General features: G+C 40.5%; 1 protein-coding gene across 1 annotated transcript in view; it reads right to left on the reverse strand.

Moving 5' to 3' along the window:
- Positions 1-6,374: 6,374 nt before the first annotated feature.
- Positions 6,375-21,103, reverse strand: part of EDEM2 (ER degradation enhancing alpha-mannosidase like protein 2) — a 28,755-nt gene continuing 14,026 nt past the window's right edge. Inside the window, exons 6-11 of the mRNA XM_038572099.1 lie at positions 20,278-20,489; positions 18,386-18,527; positions 16,980-17,104; positions 11,866-12,010; positions 8,795-8,916; positions 6,375-6,933 (exon numbers count right to left, since the gene is read on the reverse strand). Coding sequence (XP_038428027.1) covers positions 6,436-6,933; positions 8,795-8,916; positions 11,866-12,010; positions 16,980-17,104; positions 18,386-18,527; positions 20,278-20,489 — 1,244 coding nt within the window. The 3' untranslated portion in view covers positions 6,375-6,435. The remainder of the gene's footprint in view (positions 6,934-8,794; positions 8,917-11,865; positions 12,011-16,979; positions 17,105-18,385; positions 18,528-20,277; positions 20,490-21,103) is intronic.

The raw sequence follows: 21,103 nt of genomic DNA on the forward strand, positions 1-21,103 counted from the left end.
GGGTTCCCTTTTCTCCGCATCCTCTCCAACATTTTTGGTTTCCTGCCTTGTTAATTTTCCCCATTCTCACTGGTGTGAGGTGGTATCTCATTGTGGTTTTGATTTGTATTTCCCTGATGGCAAGTGATGCAGAGCATTTTCTCAGGTGCATGTTGGCCATGTCTATGTCTTCCTCTGTGAGATTTCTGTTCATGTCTTTTGCCCATTTCATGATTGGATTGTTTGTTTCTATGGTGTTGAGTTTAATAAGTTCTTTATAGATCTTGGAAACTAGCCCTTTATCTGATACGTCATTTGCAAATATCTTCTCCCATTCTGTAGGTTGTCTTTTAGTTTTGTTGACTGTATCCTTTGCTGTGCAAAAGCTTCTTATCTTGATGAAGTCCCAATAGTTCATTTTGCTTTTGTTTCTTTTGCCTTCGTGGATGTATCTTGTAAGAAGTTACTGTGGTTGAATTCAAAAAGGGTGTTGCCTGTGTTCTCCTCTAGATTTTGATGGAATTTTGTCTCACATTTAGATCTTTCATCCATTTTGAGTTTATCTTTGTGTATGGTGCAAGAGAGTGGTCAACTAATATTCGATAAAGAAGGAAAGACTATCCACTGGAAGAAAGACAGTCTCTTCAATAAATGGTGCTGGGAAAATTGGACATCCACATGCAGAAGAATGAAACTAGACCACTCTCTTAAAAATAAAATCTTAAAAAAATACATTTGATGGCATAAATAGGAGGCTAGAGGAAGCAGAGGAACAAATTAACAACCTGGAAGACAGTAATGGAAACTAACCAAGTGGAGCAAAGGAGAGGAAAGAAAATTATACATATTAAGAATTGTCTTGGAGAACACAGTAGATGCAGAAAAAGCATTTGACAAAGTACAACATTCATTCATGATTAAAAACTCTTAACAAAGTAGGTTTAGAGGAAACATATCTCAGCATAATGAAGGCATTATATGAAAACACACAGCCAACATCATACTCAATGGTGAAGCATTGAGCATTTCCCCCTCAGGTCAGGAGCAAGATAAGGATGTCCACTCTCACCAGTTTTATTCAATATAGTACTGGAAGTCCTAGCCACAGCAATTAGACAACAGGAAGAAATAAAAGGCATTCAAATTGGTAAAGAAGTAAAACTTTCACTATTGGCAGATATACTAGTATATAGAAAACCCTAAAGACTCCACCAAAAAAATACTAGAACTGATAAATTCAGTAAAGTCACAGGATACAAAATCAATGTACAGAAATCTGTTGCATTTCTATACACTAATAAGAAGCAGCAGAAAGAGAACTTAAGAAAACAATCCCATTTACAACTGCACCAAAAATAAAATACCTAGGAATAAACTTAACCAAAGAGGTGAGAGACCAGTACTCTGAAAACTATATACTGATGAAAGAAATTGAAGATGCCACAAAGAAATGAAAACAGGGATCCCTGGGTGGCGCAGCGGTTTAGCGCCTGCCTTTGGCCCAGGGCACGATCCTGGAGACCCGGGATCGAATCCCACGTCGGGCTCCCGGTGCATGGAGCCTGCTTCTCCCTCTGCCTGTGTCTCTGCGTCTCTCTCTCTCTCTCTGTGACTATCATAAATAAATAAAAATTAAAAAAAAAAAAAAAGAAATGAAAACACAACCCTTGTTCATGGATTGGAAGAAATATATTGTAAAATGTCTTTACTACCCAAAGCAATCTACACATTTAATGCAATCCCTATCAAAATACCAACAGCATTTTTTTTATTTAAAAACATTTATTTTTATTTTTATTTATTTATGATAGTCACAGAGAGAGAGAGAGAGAGAGAGAGGCAGAGACATAGGCAGAGGGAGAAGCAGGCTCCATGCACCGAGAGCCCGATGTGGGATTCGATCCCGGGTCTCCAGGATCGCGCCCTGGGCCAAAGGCAGGCGCTAAACCGCTGCGCCACCCAGGGATCCCCCAACAGCATTTTTCATGGAACTAGAACAAATAATCCTAAAATTTGTATGGAACCACAACGACCCTGAATAGCCAAAGCAATCTTGAAAAAGAAAGAAAACAAAACCGGAGGTATTACAATTCCAGACTTCAAGTTATATTACAAAGCTGTAATAATGAAAACAGTATGGTACTGGCACAAAAATAGACACATAGGTCAAGAAACAGAATAGAAAACCCAGAAATAAAGCCACAGTTATATGGTTAATTAATTTTTTTAAGATTTTATTTATTCACGAGAGACACAGAGAGAGGCAGAGACACAGGCAGAGGGAGAAGCAGGCCCCACACAGAGAGCCTGACATGGGACTTGATCCCGGGTCTCCAGGATCATGCCCTGGGCTGAAGGCAGCACTAAACCGAGCCACCCGGGCTGCCCTGGTTAATTAATTTTTGACAAAGGAAGAAATAATAAGCACTGGGGAAATACAGTCTCTTCAACAAAAGACGTTGGGAAAACTGGACAGCAACATGCAAAAGAATGAAACTGGACCACTTTCTTATACCATACACAAAAATAAACTCAAAATGGATTAAGGACCTAAATGTGAGACATGAAACCATAAAAACCCTAGAAGAGAGCACAGACAGTAATTTTTCTGACATCAACCATAGAAACTTCTTTCTAGATATGTGTCCTGAGGCAAGGAAACAAAAGCAAAAAGAAATTATTAGGACTACATCAAAATAAAAAGCTCCTGCACAGCAAAGGAAACAAAACAATCAACAAAACTGAAAGAAAACCTATGGAATGGGAGAAGGTATTCATAAACAACATATCTGATAAAGGTTTAGTATCAAAAATATATAAAGAACTTGTACAACTCAACACCAAAAAACCCCCAAATAATCCAATTAAAAAACAGGCAGAAGATATGAACAGACATTTCTCTGAGGAAGACATACAGATGCCCCTAGACACATGAAAAGATGCTCAACATTACTCATCACCAAGGAAATACAAATCAAAACTAAAATGAGATATCACCTCACACCTCAGAATGGCTAAAATTAACAACACAGGAAACATGTTGGTGAGAATATAGAGAAAGGGGAACCCTCTTACGCTGCTGGTGGGAATGCAAACTGGTACAGCCACTCTGGAAAACAGTATGGAGTTTCCTCAGAAGTTAAAAACAGAACTACTATATGATCTAGTAATTGTACTACTGGGCATTTACCCAAAAAATACAAAAACACTAAATCACCCCAATGTTTATTGCAGCACTATTTGCAATAGCAAATACGGAAGCAGCTAAGTGTTCATTGATTGATGAATGTATAAAGATGTGAGATATATATAAGATATATATGTATATAAAACAATATTATTTAGCTATAAAAAATAATGAGATCTTGTCATTTGCAACAATATATATGGAGCTAGAGAATATAATGCTAAGCAAAATGAGTCAGTCAGAGAAAGATAAAGACCATTATGATTTCACTCATGTGTGGAATTTAAGAAACAAAACAAATGAACAAAGGAAAAAAGAAAGAGAAAGAGGCAAAGACAAACCAGGAAACAGACTCTTAACTATAGAGAACAAACTGATGGTTACGAGAGAGGAGGTGGGTGGGGTGATGGATGAAATAGCTGATGGGGATTAAGGAGTGCACTTTAATAAGCACTGACTAATATATAGAATGGTTGAATTGTTATATTGTACAACTGAAACTAACATGACACTGTCTGTTAACTATACTGTTATTAAGATTAAAAACTTTATATAAAAAATATATGAGTATGCTTATTTTGATGAACACTGAGAAATGTATAGAATTGTTGAATCATATTGTACACATGAAACTAATATAACACTCTATAGTAATTATACTTGAACAGAAAAAAGTAAAAAAAAAAAAACTGTTATAAAGACAATCAAACATATGTGCCCCTGACTGAAGTATACAACACCACTTATGAACCATTCTTGCAAAATAAAAACAAAATTTTAAAAATCTGAATCTGATGAAGCCTCCAGGTCTTAATATCAATTTACCAAGAAAAAAGAAAAAGAAGACAAAAACAAAACCCAGAGATACATATCAGAGACCAGCACAGGGATGCAATTAGCAAAACTCTTTATTTCAGAAATTCTGAAAAAAAAAAAAAAAGAAAGAAATTCTGTAGGACTAACAATGTGGTTCCTTCAACAAATGAATTTCAATAAAAATAAGAGGTAGTTCAAGAGAATGAAAGGACAAGCCACAGACAAAGTATTTGCAAGACATATATGATAAAGAACTTTTATCCAGAATATGCAAAGAACTCTTAAAGCTGAGTAATAATAAACTTGATTAAAAGACAGGCCAAAGACCTTAACAGATACCTCACCAAAGAAGATGCATAGTTGGCAAAAACAAACAAACAAACAAAAAAAAACCATATGAAAACAAGCTCCACATCATGTGTTATCAGGCAAATGCAAACTAGAACAACGAGATACTACCACATACCAATCAGAATCAAATTCAAATGAATTTGAATTCAATCAAATTCAAAATACTAACAATGCCAAATTCTGGTATGAATGTGGAGAAACAGAAATGCTGTCATACATTACTGGAGGGAATGCAAAATGGCACAGCCCCTTTGGAAGAGAGTCTGGTGGTTTCTTACAAAACTAAACATACTCTTACCATATGATCCAACAGTTATGTTCCTTGATAATTATCTACAGGGGTTGAAAACTTACATCCATGCAAAACCTGCACACAGACGTTTACAGCAGCTTATTCATAATTTGCCAAACCTTGGAAGCATCCAGGATGCTTCAGTAGGTGAATGGTTTAATAAACTGGTACATCCAGACAATGTTCTAAAAAGAAACAAGCTATCAAACCACTAAGAGACATGGAAGAAACCTAAATGCATATTACTAAGTGAAAGAAGCCAATCTGAAAAGGCTACATACTACTACAGGATATTTTGGAAAAGGCAAAACTACGGAGACAGTAAAAAGATCAGTGGTTGCGAGGAGTTGGGGGGAGAAAGGAGTGAATAGGGAAAAAGCACAGAGAAAATTAGGGCTGGGAATCTACTCTGTATACTATAATGGTGAATACATGTCATTACACATTTGTCAAAACCCAGGAATGTTACACCACCAAGAGTGAACTTTAAGGTAAACTATGGACTCTGGATGATAATGATGTGCCAGTGCGGGATCATTGATTGTAACAATTTTCCATTCTGGTAGGAGATGTCCGTAATGGGGGAGGCTATGCAGGCATGGGGGCAATGGGTACATAGGAAATCTCTATACATTCTGCTTAAGACTGATGTGAGCCTATAACTTCTAAAACATAAAGTTTGCTAAAAATTAATAAATTCAGTTCCTCACTCATAGAGCCACATTTCTAGAGTTCAACAGGCACACGAAGTGCCTACTCTATGGGATAGTACAATAATTCTAATTGTTCTTTTAGAACATTCCATCATCCCAGAAAAGTCTGTGGGAGAGCCCTCCTCTGTATCTTGATTGTGGTCGTGATTATATGGGTGTCTAAGTTTGCCAAAACATGAAAATGTATGAACTGGGTGCAATCTATTATATGTAAATTATGTCTCAACAAAACTCATTTTTTAAAAAATAAGAGAACACCTATAGACCAGAAGAAAATTCAAAAATGGATCATCTGATTGCAAATACATGTATCCTGTTTGGATCCTGATCCAAACAAACTGTAAAACAATAAAAAAATTGAACATAGAGACTCAGAGATTATTAAGAAACAATTGTTGATTTTTATGGTGTGTTTTGGAGGTTCATTCTGAAATACTTATGGATAAGATGGTCTAGCGTGGATTAGGGGTTATTCTGTTCTCCACACTTGTTTATTGTCAATTTTTCATAATTAAATGTTTGAAAACTCACTTCTACAGAGGCCATCCTTGCCTACCCTAACGGAGACTACCTCTCCCCATTATTTTCTAGCATATATCCTATTATATTTATGGCACTTGCCACAATGTGATTTTACACTATCTACTAATTTATTTCTCTCTGCTAGAATTTAGTTTTCCCAAGAATAAAAACCTCGCCTCCTCCACACTGGATGCCTGTGCTGGCGCGAGGGCTGGTGAGTGTGTACAAGACTGGTTCTTGCTAAAGGGCAGAAACACCAGCTGGGGTAAGAGTATGATAAACACATTCATAACAAGGCCCTCCCCCAAAATACTGGAAGAGGGGAGCCTTGAAAGGAAGAGAGATCCAACCATCAACCCCTGGTATCTGTTGAGTGGACTGACTTTGGGTTTAGCTGTTTCTCCACCTGTATGAGAAAAAGAAATTAGATTCACAATTTTTTTTTTAAAGCCATGAATCTTTTCTTTAACAAAATCTCTTGAGACAATCTGATATGTAAAATAAAAAGACACAATTGTCAAAAGCAGATTTATTGTCATAGTTCAAACACAAAAGAAAAAAAAATCGTCCAGTGGTTATGAGGAGTCCAGGAAAACCTGTCCCAGTAATGCCAACTTGGAAGTAAAGGGCTGACTCGGGCAGCTGAGCAGTGGGACCTTCTGCTTGGCAGGCTTCTCCCTCATCTGGTCTTGGCTTTCAGGTGAGGAGAACGTGCCTGCCCCTGTTGGAGGTTGCCATGGCCCCGAGCTCATCGTTTTTTTCTGAAACCTCGACCTGTTCCGCTTGAGAGAGTAGAATTCCCTCATCAAGTCTTCCACTTCCCACTGCTCTTCCTTCAGCCTCTGGCAGCAGTGCAGAGCTGCGGGGTCAATGGGGTGTGCCTCTGTGTTGAAGATGTAACCCCCTGCGCCCAGGATGCACTCCCCATAGGGGGTTATCACCGTATCGAAGGTGGAGCCGTTATTGTGGATGAAGTTGGTGGGGTCAAACAGAAGGTAGAGGTATTTCACAGTCTCGGCCAGGAAGAAAGACTCCATGCGGTTGTCCAGTTTGTGGTCTCGCAGATCTTTGATCTGCCGCGAGGAAGAGGGAAGCGAGTCAGAACCAGCATCACCCAGGAAGGGGAGGGCCAGGGGGCTGCGTTAGGAACTCCTGCCCTGCTACTGAGCAGCTGAGCACCAACCCCAGGGCTTGGAACCCTAAAGTACAGTCACAGACTAAGTCTCAGCTATCACTCCTCCAGTGAAAACCCTCTGCGGACATCCTACTTAATGCAGACTAAAAATCAAAGTCCTTACAGGTCCTCGTGGCCTGTCCCTTGCTCTCTCTCTGCCCTCTTCCATGCTCTCTCCCTTGTTCTGGAGAGTCCAGCCAATGGCCTTGCTGTTCCCTCGTTGGTAAGCCTGCGCACTCCCACCCCAGGTGCTCCACGTTGCTTGTTCTTTGGGCCTGGAGCACTCTGTCCTTCAGACAGCTTGCTCCCTCACTGCTTTGAGGTCTCTGCTCAGATACTATCTCATCACAGGGTCCTCCCTAACCTCCCGAGGCCACATGACAATTTCTCTCCCCTTTATCCTACCTTTGTTGTGACATACACAGATGTGTTCATCCCCTTTAATGACATTGTAAAAAATGTAGCATCATTTACTTCACTACTCCCCCTTGATGGGCATTGAGGTGGTTACCAAGTTTTGCCACTGTAACAACTAATTAGAAGTCTTTATGAAGAAAAATTCATGTTAAGTTTATAGTCATGGATGAATAAGTTTACTTCTTACACTTATTTTCTCATCTCAGAATTAGAAATACATGCTCTTAAAATGAATACTCAGTGGACATCTATTTTTCACCAAAAAAATGGAACTAAAATATGGACTTGATGTACCAAGAGTGATTATTTGTCAAAGGCTAAGGAGTCTGACGCCTATTCCCATCATTTTCCTTGGAAGAGCTCCAGAGGGCTTTCATTTTCATGGAAATAAGTCAAATGTTCTTACGAAGTCCCCAGTGGACTTATCCACTTTGGCTTTTCACAAAATACAACATATTAGACACTAAAACATATCATTGCTTTATTTTTCCTCTACATAAGTAGGACTTTTCTTTAAATAGATGTATATATATTCTACTTACAGAATATAACCACTTTATAAAATTTTGAAAAAGGATTTTTTTTTTTGGCGGGGGGGACCTGTTTTTAATCCCATACCCTAAAAATCTTCTAAACACTTTTTGGTGAATTTTCTTCCAGACAATTTTCTTACACATCTGGTTTTTACATGTCTGTAATGGTGATTTATTTATAGCTTGCCTGCTTGGGTCCCTCTAAGGATGTGACATGGCTCTTATCCTTGACCCTCTCAATCCCTTTTCCACAGAGCAGCCAGAGTGATCTTTCTAAAACACAAGGCAGATCATGTCACTGCTCTGCAGTCAATCCTACCAAGGCTTCTCATTTTCAGCAGAACAAAATGCAATACCTATATGATTTACCCCTTGCCTCCCTCTGGGACTTCTCTTTTCCTTTCCCTCCTTGCTCACTCCACTCCAACCATACTGGCCTTCTTTCTGTCTCTCAGATACATGTTCGTTGTTTTTCCTACTAAATTGTCAGCTCAGGGGCTTGGTCTTTTTCATTGCTCGGACCCTTGGTCTAGCATAGTACCTGGCGAACAAAAGACATTCAGTAAGCATCTGTGAAACTACTAGGACTATTTCATTAAGGACCTCCAGGTTTGAATATACAGCTATGGGACTCTGTTTCCCTTCCAGAATTCAACTTATAGGCCTTTCCACAAAACTTTTCACAAAATTTACCCTTGTCAAATAAAGTCATGTGTACATCTCAGAGGTCCCTTCAGTACTAACATTCCAGAGGCTCTTTAGCAGCAGGGGGAGACATTTCTCAGCTCTTGGGCCCACGGAAACACTTACTGTAGCAAATCCACACTCCACCTTGCTGATTTTTTCAATGGATTCCACAGCATCTCTTCCGAGTTCTAAGAGGGTGGGATCCCCCGTGGCACGGTAGAGGTACATTGCGCTCTCAATGAGTTCTGTAAAGTCCGAGGCAGACCCTTCTCATCCAGGAGCTGAGCAGGGAAGGCCCACTTTGGGCAGTGAGAGACTCCTCCCCTCCATACCTTATCCACCAGGCCCCAACAAGGAGGAATATGGGACAGCTTCCTCAATGCTGAGTTTCCAGAGCCAATATCCCCAAAGCCTGAAGCTTAGTGGAGATCAGCATTAAAACTGTCTATAGACTCCCATCCTAATGGAGAGAGAGGCAGTCAGGTTCTGGGACAGGGAGGTAGCAAAGGCTACTCCCTGTCTCCCAATATTTGTGCCCCCCTTCTTCCTTAGTAACAGAATCCTTAACTATAGCCAAGCACACAACTGTTCAGACTGACAACTCTTCCCAGCAGCCAGGTGTGGGATTAAGGTCCCTGACACCATAAAGAGCCATATACGGCCAGAGGTGAAGGAAAAATAAATGTCTATCTTTTTTCTTTAAAAGATTTTATTTATTTATTTGAGAGAGAAAGAGAGAGAAGGAGAGAGCATGCATAAGCAGAAGGGAGGGGGAGAGGGAAAGGGAGAAACAGACTCCTCCTTAAACAGGGAGCCCTGCATAAGGCTTGATCCCAGGACTCCGGGATCATGACCTGAGTCAAAGGCAGACACTTAACTGACTGAGCCACCCAGGCGCCCATAATGTCTGTCTTAATTAAGCTACTACTCACTTTCTGTCACTCACAGCCTAACCTAATTCTAAAACTTAAGAGTAAGAGCCTGTCATTATGAGGCCCTTTCTGAGATGGGATGGACAAAAAGACGGTTAAGATATTCAAGAGTCAATCTTCAATCTAACAAAGAAAGAGCCACCCGTTCACTGGGCCTGGAACACAGTGATAGCCCTGTTCAATTCTACAACCACAATTGGAATCTGGCATTCAGACATGGGGCCCACTTTCGGATGAATATTAGCCAACAGGAGTCTATCTGCTGAGAAAGTTTATTCTGGAGAAAAGAAAACAGAAAGATGTGTTAATTGCTTTCAAATATCTGAAGAGCTAGTATGGAAAAGAAAGATATAACTTCCAGAGTGGCCTAACTGGGGGGAGGGTACAGCTCAACAGACTTTTCTATTTCTTCATCTGTCTTTCTCAGAGAGGAGAGAACGTTTCCCTCCCTAGACCAATCTTTCCTCCCAATCTCCTCCCCTGCTTCCTCCTGGACCTCGATCAGCACTTTTCTCCTGTTGATTTATTACTGCAAACTCCATTTCTTACTTTTGGAAAAAAAGATCTATGGCTGTCTCCCAGTTCTCTCCAAGCTTTCTCTCCCTTTATCTCATGGGTCTCTGGACAATTGCTAATTTAACTGCTCATATTCAAAGATACAGATTGGGGCACATTTACTGATAAGTGAACACTGTGTATGTTCAAAGAAAGAAAAGAGTCCTCCGGGGAAGCCTCCTGTTCTGCTGCTAGCACCTGGCTGGCTCAGTGCACCCAGGGCTAGCCATCTTGTTTTCTCTTCCTCAGATATGGGCCTATGTCTGCTGCCATTGCATTAATTTCTTGTATATCAGCCAACTCTCTAGAACAGGGTGGCAGCCCAAGGCTTAGATTTGGACTTAGGTGGGGAGGTAAAGGCCCTCAGAGACCTTTGGCCAAGTACTGTGCCTCAATACTGCTGATCAGATACACATACCAGAGCGAGCATACAGAGGAGGACACTGGCCAATCACTATTTCTGTGGGGTAGGAAGGATGACTGGACTAAGGCATTACTGGATTCCTGGCTGTGCTGCCTTACTTTCCACTGATGCCCTCCTGCCAGCCTATCCTGCAAATGGAACAGGGTGCTCTGGAAGCAGTGAGCTCCCTGTCACTGGTGCTAAGTGAACAAGAGCAGATAACTGCTTGCCAGGGCAATGACAGGGGAATTGCAATTAGAAGGCCTCTCAGGTTCCTTCTAACTCTGAGAATGTACAAGCCTACATCCCACATTTAGTCCCAAACCGTCTTCATTTTATCTATTGGTAATACTGGGTATGGCACCTCTGAGAGTTTTCTCTTAGAAGAAAAAGCTGTGAGAATAAATGCATGAGAAATACTGAGAACAGTAGCCTTGAGGAATCAAAGTGACTAACACTCTTTGTAGCTGCTGTTTTATTTCCTCTTCTGATCCCCCTCCAAAACTCCCAGGACAATCTCTTGAGCTAGAGGAGGAAGGAAGTGGGGTAGAGGAGGGCAGAATGTGCAGAAGGCGCCAGAAGGCCTGTCCCACAGCTCAGAGGCATTCAGGTGGGAAGGGGGGAAGAGTCCAACAATAGGAATGTAACCCATTTCAGAGTGGGGGATGACTATGTGTGCTGACTAAGCTTCCTTCCTCTGCTCCCCATCCCCTTCCCCTTCTCCTTGCAGTGTTTACCTTCCCTGCAGTGAATCAGAGGGTCAGAGCTGGAAGGGAACTTTAAGACAGTTATCAAATGTGGAATACCTTCCTTCTCTGTGCTTTGATTTCTGAGCTGCACTTGGGGAGGTGGATGAGACCAGATGATTCATTCCTAAGGCCTATTTCCGAGTTCTAAAACTCTGTACCCCAGAAGCCTAACTCACCTGACCCAGTGACTTAGGAAGTTTGTCTACATTTCTGAAATTCTGATGGCAAGAACCCAAAAGGAGTCAACCTGGCTCTTCCTTTTGCACTCAGTTGCCCGAGTTTGAAGGAGCCTAAGATTTAGTTAAGAGGCCCAGGTTCCCGTCCTACCTCCTATACTTAGTCTTGGACAAGCCAGTTCAACCCACCAGGGTTCAGTTTCCTTATCTGAAAATATATGGATAAATAAAATCATCCAGAGCCACTGAAAGCATCAGATGGGGAAAAGCATTAGCTTGTGAACACTTGTAATTTATGGAGCCTCACAGACACATGAGGGTTTGGGGTTCCAAGAACCAGAGACTGCAGGTGCTGTGATGGGCCAGAGATGTGGCTTACCTGGCCGAAGAGGGTAGCCCTCTCGCTTCTCTACTGTGTATCCCTGAGGAATGTTGTAGAATTCTGGGAGCCCCCCAAACTGCTTCCATACAGTGTAGTAGTTGAGGAAGGTCCTCATAGCATTGTCAATGTCCCCAATGAGGCTCTGGAGGACAGAAGTGGTTGTCAAGCAGGCAGCTACCAGGCATAAAAACCCACATACAAAAAAAACTCCACCTACCAAACCCCACATACAATTCAGGGAAGAGACAGCAAAGGCTTTGGCATCACAAAAGCCTGCGATCAAACTGAGTCAGCCATTTATTCATTGTGCGGCCTTGCGCCAGACACTTACCTTCTCTGAACCTCATCTCTCCGATGCAAAACACAAAGCATCTAAGTTACTGTGAGGGGCAGAGTTTAGTTTGTATTCAAAGTCTCTGCTCAGTCAAGACCGGCTACTAAACCAGTAAACAGGTAAATCAGCTATCTGGTTCAAAATTTTAAGAATAGGAAAAAGGTTGATTTTACTAAGTCTCACTCCTACCCTATATCCTGAATCAATTTGTATTTGTAAACAGAAATATGTATGAGACTACATTATTTTCCCCACATAAAAAATAGTTTATTAAATATGTGGTTCTATACTTTCTTTTATGCATTAAACAGTAGATTTTGATTTTTCCATGTAAGTGCATAAAAAGCTCCCCCTCCTATTTATACAGTTGCACCGTATTCCACTGCTTGGACCACAATTTAACTAGTTCCTTAGTAACAGCCAGCTGGATGGGTTCTGATGTTTTGCTATTTGTTAGATCAATAGTGTAGTAAATAACGTTGTACACATGTCACCTCAGATATGTGCAAAATTTACCTGTTAGACAAATGTCCAGAATTAGGATTGCTGGGTTGGAAAGTATACGCATTTGTCATTTTACCAGCTGTTGCTAAACAGCTATTAATAGTAACATAAGCTTGCAGAGAAATAGCTGACCTTTTTGACATCTCCTTCAGGTGCCTCGTGGATAGGACACACTTAACATTTCCCAAACAAAGCTCTTGGCTCCCTCACTTTCCCACAAAGTTGCCTCCCTAGTGTCACCTCACCCTTCTTTGTAAATGGCACTTAGCAAATGGTGGTCATCTTTGACTGCTCCCTTCCCCCACCCCCATCCGTTCCATCAGCAACTCCTGTCAATTCCATTTCTAAAACAGCAAGATTTCTCTCTCTGTACCTCCAGCACCATTACTTGGTCTGGTCACCAGCATCTCATGTTAGGATCATCCCCACAGTCTTCTAGCTGCTCTAACCACTCGTCATCCCTCCTGTCCCTCTCCAGTGTACTCTCCCTGATGCAGCCAGAGTGACTGCCTTACTACATACTCCAGACCTCAGGGCTTCTCAGGGGCTTCCCTCCTTTAGACTGCAGCCATACCACTCTTCTCTGTTTCTGAGAAACACCCAAATCTTTCCTGTCTCAGGACCTTCACACATGACATTTCCTCTGTCTGGAACATAATCCCCCATCTCTGATTTGTGAGATACCAGCTTTGGTATCACACTTCTGAGAGGTCTTCCCAAGTTAAGTCCCCATCCAACACTCTTTTTCAGCCTCTCATTTGGTATCCTTCAGGGCAACTTATTATTTTATGCATTTGTATGCATTTGTCTGCTTAATTTTTTCTTTTGTGTTTCATTCTATAAACTGCACAAGGGCAGGGCCTGGAATACAGCAGGCATTCAAATATTTGTTGAATAAATGAAGAACAAATTGCACATATCAGAGCCTCCTTTCTTCATCTATAAAGCAATGTTCACCTGAGTGTGTTGTGATAATTGTGTGTAAAGTGCCTAGCACCTAAATTATTCTCTGATAAATATTTATCACCTCTATGTGCCAGCCAGACTACAAGGCACTGGCTAGATGTGCAATAAACTTAGTTATATGTGTGTATATATATTTTTTTTTCTAAGGATTTTATTTATTTATTTGACACAGAGAGAAAGCACAAGTAGGGGACGGGAGAGGGAGAGGGAGAAGCAGGCTCCTCGCTGAGCAGGGAGCCCAACGCGGGGCTTGGGCTTGATCCCAGGACTCTGGGTTCATGACCTGAGCCAAAGGCAGATGTTCAACTGACTGAGTCACCCAGGTGCCCCTATTTGTGTTATACTCTCACAGAGAATGAATCCATGATCCCTGGTCAAGTCAGGAAAAAGTACCACACCAATGGAGATGAAACACTTGCTAATCACACCCTCTCTTTTATTTTCTTAATTTTCATTTTAGGAAATTTGAATAATAAAGGTATAAAAAAGTCACCTAAACCTCACCACACAGATAACATAGTTTTGATATCTATCTTTCCAATTTGTATTCTATTCAGTGATATAAGTATTTTTTTTAAAACATACAGGAATGAGAAGACAATCTCTTTCTTAATCTTACAGTATCAGCCATTTATATTTTTGTCTTATATTCCTTGATGTACAAAACCAAACTCTTTGTCTTCTTCTATTCCTTAATGTACAAACTCTATACAGTTGTAATCAGTTTACACATAATGTCTTCATGTGTATTTTTGTTATTGTTAAATCTACTTGAAGAATCAAACTTAAAAAAAATAAGTATCATTTCTAATTTCTCACTATGGTTCAATGGTATGTTTCATTCACTCATATTTTCTTAATTCTTATTCACTACCTCTTCAGGCATTTGGATCATTTCTAGGTTTTCTTTGTCAAGAACTTTGCTGCTAGGAATATCTGTATACATGACACATCTTTCCCTCTTGAATTATTTTCTTGGGGAACATGCACAGACATGGAATTTCACAGGGTCAAAGGGTGTGATCAATGATATGTCTGAGTTGTACAAAGTTTCCCAAGAGTAATGTAGTCACAAATAGTTTCAAGGCAATAGATTTCCAGATCCTCTACTTTCCTGAACTGGATCTGCCTGAAAAAAAATGCTTGTAACACAAAGGCAAGCTATCTATTTTCATGGTTTCTTTCACAGTTATCCTTCTGCCATTTTATTGCCTGCAAAGTGTACCCACCAGCAATCTCTAACCTTCCTGTGGAACATTGTTCTGGGGAATAAGGACTTCCTGAGCACCTAACTAGGTTACATTTAAATTAACTACATTTAGGTGTAGTTATTGGAAAAAAGGAATGACTCTAACCACTGCATAATAAATTCTTTTGCATATCAGATGGTTTCTAATACTATGCCTTCAAAAAACTGGAAGAGGAACTGGACAAATTGCCAGCAAAGGGATCATTACAAATGATTTCTGATAACAGATTACAAGATTTTCATTACATAAAGAATGAACTGTATGTATAGTATTGCCATTTTTGTAGGTCAAAGAGTGGAATACTGGCAGTTTTATACAGTTCAATCTATTAAGTCAATGATTATAAAGAACCAAATGATGGGTACCTGGATAGCTTAGTCGGTTAAGTGTCCAACTCTTGATTTTGGCTCAGGTCATGACATGGAACCCCGCCAGCTCCACATTAGGCATGGAGCCTGCTTAAGATTCTCTCTCCCTCTCCCTACTCCCTTCCCTCTCCTTTCCTCATGCTCTTAAAAAAAAAAAATGTAATGACACTGTAATAATCAAAATCTACTTATTTATGTGCATAAGTCTCCTCAGCACCGACATCTAAAAAATCAAAACAAGAATAAAACTTTTGATACATAACCATGTCCCATTTTAGCAATATGTATTATTCACACACAAATATACAAACAACTTAAAAATAAAAAAGTTCTCCAAATCTCATTAAGAAATGTATTTCTGATTAAATTGCCTTTGTGTTTCTTATTTATTGAAAACTATAAGCTATTAATGTTGCTTTAATCATTTACATACTAATGATAACCAAGAAGAAAACAAATTTAATACTCAGAGCATACGGTCACAGGAAAATTTAAAGTTATTTTAAATTTCTAGGTACACAGGAATTTTATTACACAGACATAAGAGGGTGTCCATAAAATTTATCCAGCAAAAAATATAACAATTAGGATAAAATCCTATTGGAGGAGGAGAATGAAAATATGAGTTTGAGGAGAAAAAGGAATGGTATACAACTATTTAAACTCATAAGATTAAAAACACATAAGGGACTCCATAGTTCTTCAATTCTTTTAGTGGGCACTCAACCAATAAAACTTGAATATCTTAGAAGAGCTGGACCAATATTTAAATATTGTCAACAAGTTTTCTCTGAGCCTATTTCCCCATCTGTAAGATAAGTAGGCTGGCTAAAAATACACAATGTAGGACTAGTTACATGAATTGCAGTATATCAATTTAATGGAATATATGCATCTGTTAAAAAAGTAAAACTGACCTATATGTATCAATAAAGAATGATCTCTAAGACATATTTAGTGAAAAAGTACATGACATATTCCTATCTACATAAAGAAAAAAATGTAGATATAAATATGCATATGTTTATGCACATGGATTTCTAGAAAATATACAGAAAAATGGTAATAGGAGCTGGACTGGGGGGGGTGTCTCAGGATGGGGGCCCAAGATTTATTTTTTACTGTATTCCTTTGTGTGCTTTTAAAATTTACCACCATCTATACGATATTACCTTTTCTTAAAATAAAAAAAAAAGAAACTGGCTTATAAAAATATTGTGGTATACATAGGGGGCTGGTTAGATGGGCTCCAAGATCCCGCCCTCCCAGCTGTGACTCCATCTCATCATGTAATGGAAAACAATAATGACAGCCTGCAGAGTGGCCCCAGCTGCTTTCAGGCCCTTTCTCAGGCCTACTGTCAAGAATGAGGAGATTTGACAGAAATGTCCAGTGGACAAACAGTTGTTGCCAATGGATGTTACTGCCCAGCCTTGAAAGACACTTTCTAGTTTATTTTAACTGGTATCACATTTCACAGCAAACTGGAAGCTCAGTTCCTGACACCTTAAAGCTCCCTTTGGAAAATTCAGCTTGGCAGAATCTTAAGTCTGTCTGATTCACTCTGTCTCTCTTTTGTCTCCAACCCAAGTACTCAAGCAATTGAAATACCTTATTTGACTTATATATCAGAATGAGCCTGCTTTGTCAGTTCCAGAGAAGAATGTCCACCCCTCTGATCATTCCTACCTGAAGACCAGGCCAGTAGGCCTCTAGGGACTGGAAGACTGGCATGGACACAGTTCCCTTGTACATCTGCACCCACAGGTACCAGTCATCGAAGCGAGTGTAATTCCGAATGGCTTTGTTATATTCTGTAGAGGAGATGCAATAAGACACATCAGTGATTATAGAGACGAAAGGCAGGTCTTGACAAGAGAAACACGGACTTAAACTTTTGAAAGACCATATGACGGTGTAGCTTCAAAGAGACTAGGAAGAAACAAGGCACAGAAGAAGGGGCATGGGTTCTAGAGCCAAACTTCCAGACTCAAATTCCAACTCCAGCTTTACCACTTGCTAGCTGTGACCTTGGGTAAGGTTTTCCTTTTTAAGCCTCAGTCTTATTATCTCTAAAGTGGGGAAAGTAATGGTATACACCTCATGGGATTATTCACTCATCCATTCACTCAACAATATTCACTGCACATCTGCTAGGGACAAGGTACCTAGAGGGTGGCAAACAAGACAAAATGTAGGTCCCAGGGCACTTCCATTCAAGTGGGAACTTGGACTTATACCTCTCCCTAGATTATAAATCCATGAAGGCCAAGACTTTGTTTTGTTCACTGCAGAGTCCTTAACACTAGGATAGTGCATAACAAACATGCACAATAAATTATCATCTAAGTGAAGTACCAAATACACATGCAAATAAATAAGACAATCTCAAACAGTGTTGTAAGGATTAAATAAAATAGTCCATGTTTGGCACTTGGCATGGCACTTGACATATCAACATACTCAATAAACATCTGCTGAATAAATGCATGGTATCTATAATAATAACTATTATTAAGTACCCAGAAATTCCTCAATTTCATTACTGTTAGTGTCCAAGGGCCTGAAGGGTAAAATGCTTTTATTCAATAGGCATTAATCAACTACCTACTTCATGCAAAGCACTATGGGAAGAATAAAATGAATAAGGCATGGACACTGTATTCAGTAGGAAGAGCTGTTAACTGTGGATGTTAGCTGACTGCACAAAAGGTGCAGAGGCCCTAAATTCTAAGGAGGGATCAAGCTACTTTGTGGTCAAGGTGACAACTCTACTGGGTGAATAAAATTCGGAGACATGAAGACAGGAAAAGAGGTTTTCTAGGCAAAGGAAACACATGTGCAATGGCCAGGAAATAAGAAATACAGGGCCACACACAGAGAGCACAGCATAGTTCATTTGGTTATTGCAGGAAGGCCTTAAGAGGTATAATGAACATCAAGTAGGCAGTGCAAGTCCATGCTGGCTCTGAATGAAGACTGAGGTACTCAGAACTGATTCTGTAGGCACTTGGGAGCAATTGAAAGTTTATAAATAAACCACATGTCAATGAGAAAAAGTCTTGGCAAAAGCCTCCTTACCCCACCCTTTTTACCTAGGAACATGGCCATGAGTTTCTTATCCTGAAGCAAAATGGCTCCTTTCACCAGGTACTCAAAGTAGGAGTCCACACCAGCCCCGATGCCTGAGTCCTGTGCCACCCACTTTCCGGTGAGTACATCAATATGGTTGCCAACCTGGGAGGGAGAAGGAGAGAGATCGAGAGAGAGAGAGAGAGTCCGAAAAGAGGGCTCAAGACCAAATAGGCATCTCCTCATACCCCTGACTAGCCAGTCAAATACAAGGCAGGCACCCTAGTGCTCAAGGGAGACAGGTAAGCTATCGGGTGTGGGGTTGGGAGGCCACAAATTCTCATCAGTATCAGTCACTGATTGAGAACTGCTCCAAGTAGCATTAAGTCCTAGAACTTCCAGCTTAAGGCAAGCAGAGCAGGCTCCAGATACCAGAGAAGGCCCAGAGGGAAAGAGACACTGTCAGAAGACAGGCCAGTGAAATGGTAAGGGCTGAGAAAATATGGAGTCTACTGCGGTTCCAGTGAGAAAAATCTACTTGTGTTAGACCTACCAAGGGAGTTACTATAGGTCTCCAGAGTGGTATCTTATTGAGAGATTTTCAAGGATTCCTCATACAGGTTTTACTCTTCAAGCTTAGAAGCAGACTTGCATAAAATGTGTCCCTGCCTGAATCACTTTCAGACAACTCAGTCTTTCCAAGTCATAATGACTCACCAAAGGAACTATTAATACATCAACATCATTGCTCCAGTAGCTGAGGATCAGAGAGGTTGAGTGACTTGTCCAAGGTCACACAGTTTCGATATAGCAAGGCCAGGGGTCAAATCCAATTCTGACTAAATCTAGTGCTATTTCCTGGACAGCTCTGGCTCAGTTATTGTTAGTTTCACTGTATTATCTGATTTAAGAGCTGAAACCAACCTTAGAGATCATCTGGCTCAAAGTGTGTTCAATTTCCATGGGATAATAGGTATTGGAGAAGAAAGGGAAACTCTGGGGTCAAATAAGTTTAGAAAATGTTGAGTCAAGCAAAGTTGAATAGATTTATTTACCACTGGATTTCATAACATTTAACCTATCCAAGTTCATTATGACTCTCCAAAAAAAGACACTACAGTTGACCCTTGCACAATAGACGGACTGGGATGCTGAGCCCCACACAGTCGAAAATCTGTAGATAACTTCTGACTGTCCAAAAACTTAATTACTAATAGCCTGTTCTTGAGTGCAAGCTTTATTGATGACATAAACAGTCAACACATATTTGTATGTTATATGTATTATGTAGTATATTCTTATAATAAAGTAAGCCAGAGAAAAGAAAATGTTATTATGAAGATCATATAGAAGAGAAAATATGTTTATAGTACTGCATTGTAAAAAATTTGTGTATAGTGAACCCATGCAGTTCAAAACCACATTTCTCAAGGGTCAACTGCAATATGCAGTATCCCTCAAACTTCATTGACTAGGAATTACTTTTTTAATAGAACAGCCAGCCATTCAACACCTCTCAGCATTAGGATTCTAAGAAACATAGTTTAACAAACATAAATAGTAAAAGTGAGGGCCAGATGGGCTGGTGATCTAAGGTTGCCATGTTGAGTCATGGGCATAAAGCATTTGACCCACTTCCTAGAAATCAGAGTAGCTCAAGGAATCAAACCTCACCAGAGCCCCCTTTCCCTGCTAGAGAATATGCTCTCTCTCATGCTTTCTTACCCTGCACCAAAACTTGAATTGGAGGCTTGGTTGACTTTCAGTGTCCTGCTGCTAAGTCCTGGACCACTGCTGAGGTCATCCTAAATATCCTTTGGCTGGACTGCAACTTCTTGCTAGGAGCCATGAGTCTTACAAGCAGGGGCTAAGGTGCCTGACTTGACTCAGACAGAAAGGGAGGCAGCCGACCTACCAGCCCAATATCCGACCGGCTCTCCCAGAGGCGCATGAGGGCCACTCTGGCCACATCTTCGAACACGGGGTCACCCGTGAGGCTGCTCAGGGTGGCAAATTCCACAATGAAGGTCCCGATGCCTGCTGTACAGGTGACAGGGGTTTCTCCTGGGTTCACACCATGAAGCAAGTTCACCGTTCCATATGGCATGCCAGTGGGGGTCTGAAATGCTGAATAATCACAAAATAATGACCCACACACAGGAGTAGGGATATAGGGATAGTTCAACACAGGCCCAAACCTGAGGCCTTAGCTAGCACTCTCTTCTTTATCTCCTAGGTGATCTGCTAGACACTGAGCCAGGAAAGGATAGATGCCATGACTATAGGTCCTTAGTGGCCAACTAACCCAGATGTTGTCAAGCACTGGTCAAAATGTGACCCTCGGGCTCCTGCCCATGATGAGGAGGAAAGCAGTGGGCTATGCTCTAGGATGCCACACCTAACATGTCCACTTTAGCTACAGAAGCTCCACTTTTATGTATTTTACATGATGCCTTCAGAGGCCAGGCAGGTAATAGTGTGAAGCACACAGGATTTAAGCCATAGGAAGTGGTGGGGCTTGTGGTACACCGAAGAGCATGCCCTGTTAGAAGCCATTCATACATGTGACTATTTTTAATTTGAGTTTTACTGAGATATCGCTGACATACAGCACAGCATGAATTTAAGGTGTACAGCATAAGGACCTGACTTACCTACATGGTGAGATGATGAACACGGTAAGTTAACACCCATCAACTCATATAGATAGAATGAGAAAAAAATTGTTTTTTTCCTTGTGA

The sequence above is a fragment of the Canis lupus genome, chromosome 24 (assembly GCF_011100685.1).
Source record: "Canis lupus familiaris isolate Mischka breed German Shepherd chromosome 24, alternate assembly UU_Cfam_GSD_1.0, whole genome shotgun sequence".
Lineage (NCBI taxonomy): Eukaryota > Metazoa > Chordata > Mammalia > Carnivora > Canidae > Canis > Canis lupus.